We start from the raw sequence: 1,561 nt of genomic DNA on the forward strand, positions 1-1,561 counted from the left end.
AATAAAAAGGTGAAGAATGTGGTTGTTTTCTGGTGAAGTATCTCACCTTTTCCCATAGTAAAGAATTATTTTAGTTTAATTAAAAAAAAAAAAAAAAGCTACAAAGTTTAAGGAATCTAAGTTCCTGTCAAATGTGAGAAGAGGAAGTGAGTACTGACTTTAGAAATCAGATTTCAACACCAAATTCCCCCTAAATGAGGTGACGTTTGGAATCAGCTCTATTTTAAAACCATTCCTAGGTGCCCAGCCTCGCGCAAGGCAGAATGGATAAGAGGATGGCTGAAGCCTGTTCTTGAACTTCATGTGGTAGGGCTGTGCCAAGTGAGAAACACCTGTAATAAAAGTAATCGAATGGATGAAGAAGGACTGTGAGGGAAGTAGTGCTTCAAGCAAAACTAACAGTAGTGCTTCAAGAAAACTAACTTGAAGACTTTAACATCCTAAGTGCCTTCTTCATGTGTGCTGTGCAAAATGGCATTTTCACATCTAGATGAATGTGTTGAGCTGTGGTAGGATGGGGAGAGTTCTCACATGCTAAAGTAAAGAACCGATTCAAACCCTTTCCTCTCTGAGTAAAATTGCCCACCTCCAGAACCCCTCCTGCAGAAATTATGGCACTGTCACAGAGTATATGTAGCCCCAGCTGAACAGAAGCAAATGAATTATCAAATGTGGAACCAGATACTCAGAGTTTAGAATCAATGGCAACATTGTGGAATAAATCACCATATTGTGTATTCTTCTGCCTGCCACCCTAATTAGTCCTCATCCTGTAGGTCAGTTGCTTTTCTTGTAAGCTATATACCTAAGAAGAGGAAGAATTTCTCTGAGGTTATACTTTGGAGCAGGAAGAGTTCAGGCTGCCAGACTGGGTTACTACTTGTGAGTATCCCAAGCCCTAGCCCTGTGACATCCATGGGAAGCTGTGTCCTGCCCCAGGTATGGGGTGCTGAAGGCATGGGATTACTCAGGTCTGAGGCCCATATCCTGCCTCAGTATGAGGAGGTGGCCCAGCAGGGAGCTGCTGTCACCTCTGCTGGAGGCAAGGAGCTGAGCCAGTTCACTGTAGCAAAAGGCTCCCTGGGGCCATGGTAAGCCCATCTGGGCCAGAACCTAAGAAAGATTTCTTAAACAATGATGTCATAAATGGTGGGGCAGGGTGGGGTGCACAAGGTTACCAAGGCACTGGCTGCAAGTGGCCACCAGAAAGATCCCAGCAGGTGTTTCGCTGGAACCCTACTGGCCTAGGTCTCGCTGACCAAGCCTTATTTCTTTATGTTTCTCCTGTGCTCCTGGGCCCCAGCGCTCCATTTCTGCCCACAGTTGTGGCTACTGGTCCTGGTGGCCCCATGTCCAGAATGGGCCCAACACGCAGTCCAGCTGGACTCTGAGCCCTTGAGGCCCAATTTTTTGTTTTTTCCCCATCTCCCAACTGAATCCAATCTCCCACCTGAATCGCTCCATGCCCTTCCTTCCCCAGCAGAGCCGGGCGGATATGATGACCATGGACCTTCTGTCCTTATGAAGATGCTGCTTAACCCTCAGGAGTCAACTGGAGAGC

The 1,561-nt window shown here is 46.7% G+C and overlaps 1 protein-coding gene across 1 annotated transcript; it reads left to right on the forward strand.

Moving 5' to 3' along the window:
* Positions 1–8: 8 nt before the first annotated feature.
* On the forward strand, positions 9–1,554 carry LOC106147656 (leucine-rich repeat-containing protein 37A3-like; the record flags this gene model as incomplete). Its single annotated transcript, XM_013510167.1, is given in 1 exon segment — positions 9–1,554. A coding segment is annotated over 1 exon segment (279 nt), but the record flags the coding sequence as incomplete, so codon positions are not given.
* Positions 1,555–1,561: the final 7 nt, after the last annotated feature.

This window comes from Chinchilla lanigera, unplaced genomic scaffold, assembly GCF_000276665.1.
Source record: "Chinchilla lanigera isolate Chin_1 unplaced genomic scaffold, ChiLan1.0 scaffold00232, whole genome shotgun sequence".
NCBI classification, from domain to species: Eukaryota; Metazoa; Chordata; class Mammalia; order Rodentia; family Chinchillidae; genus Chinchilla; species Chinchilla lanigera.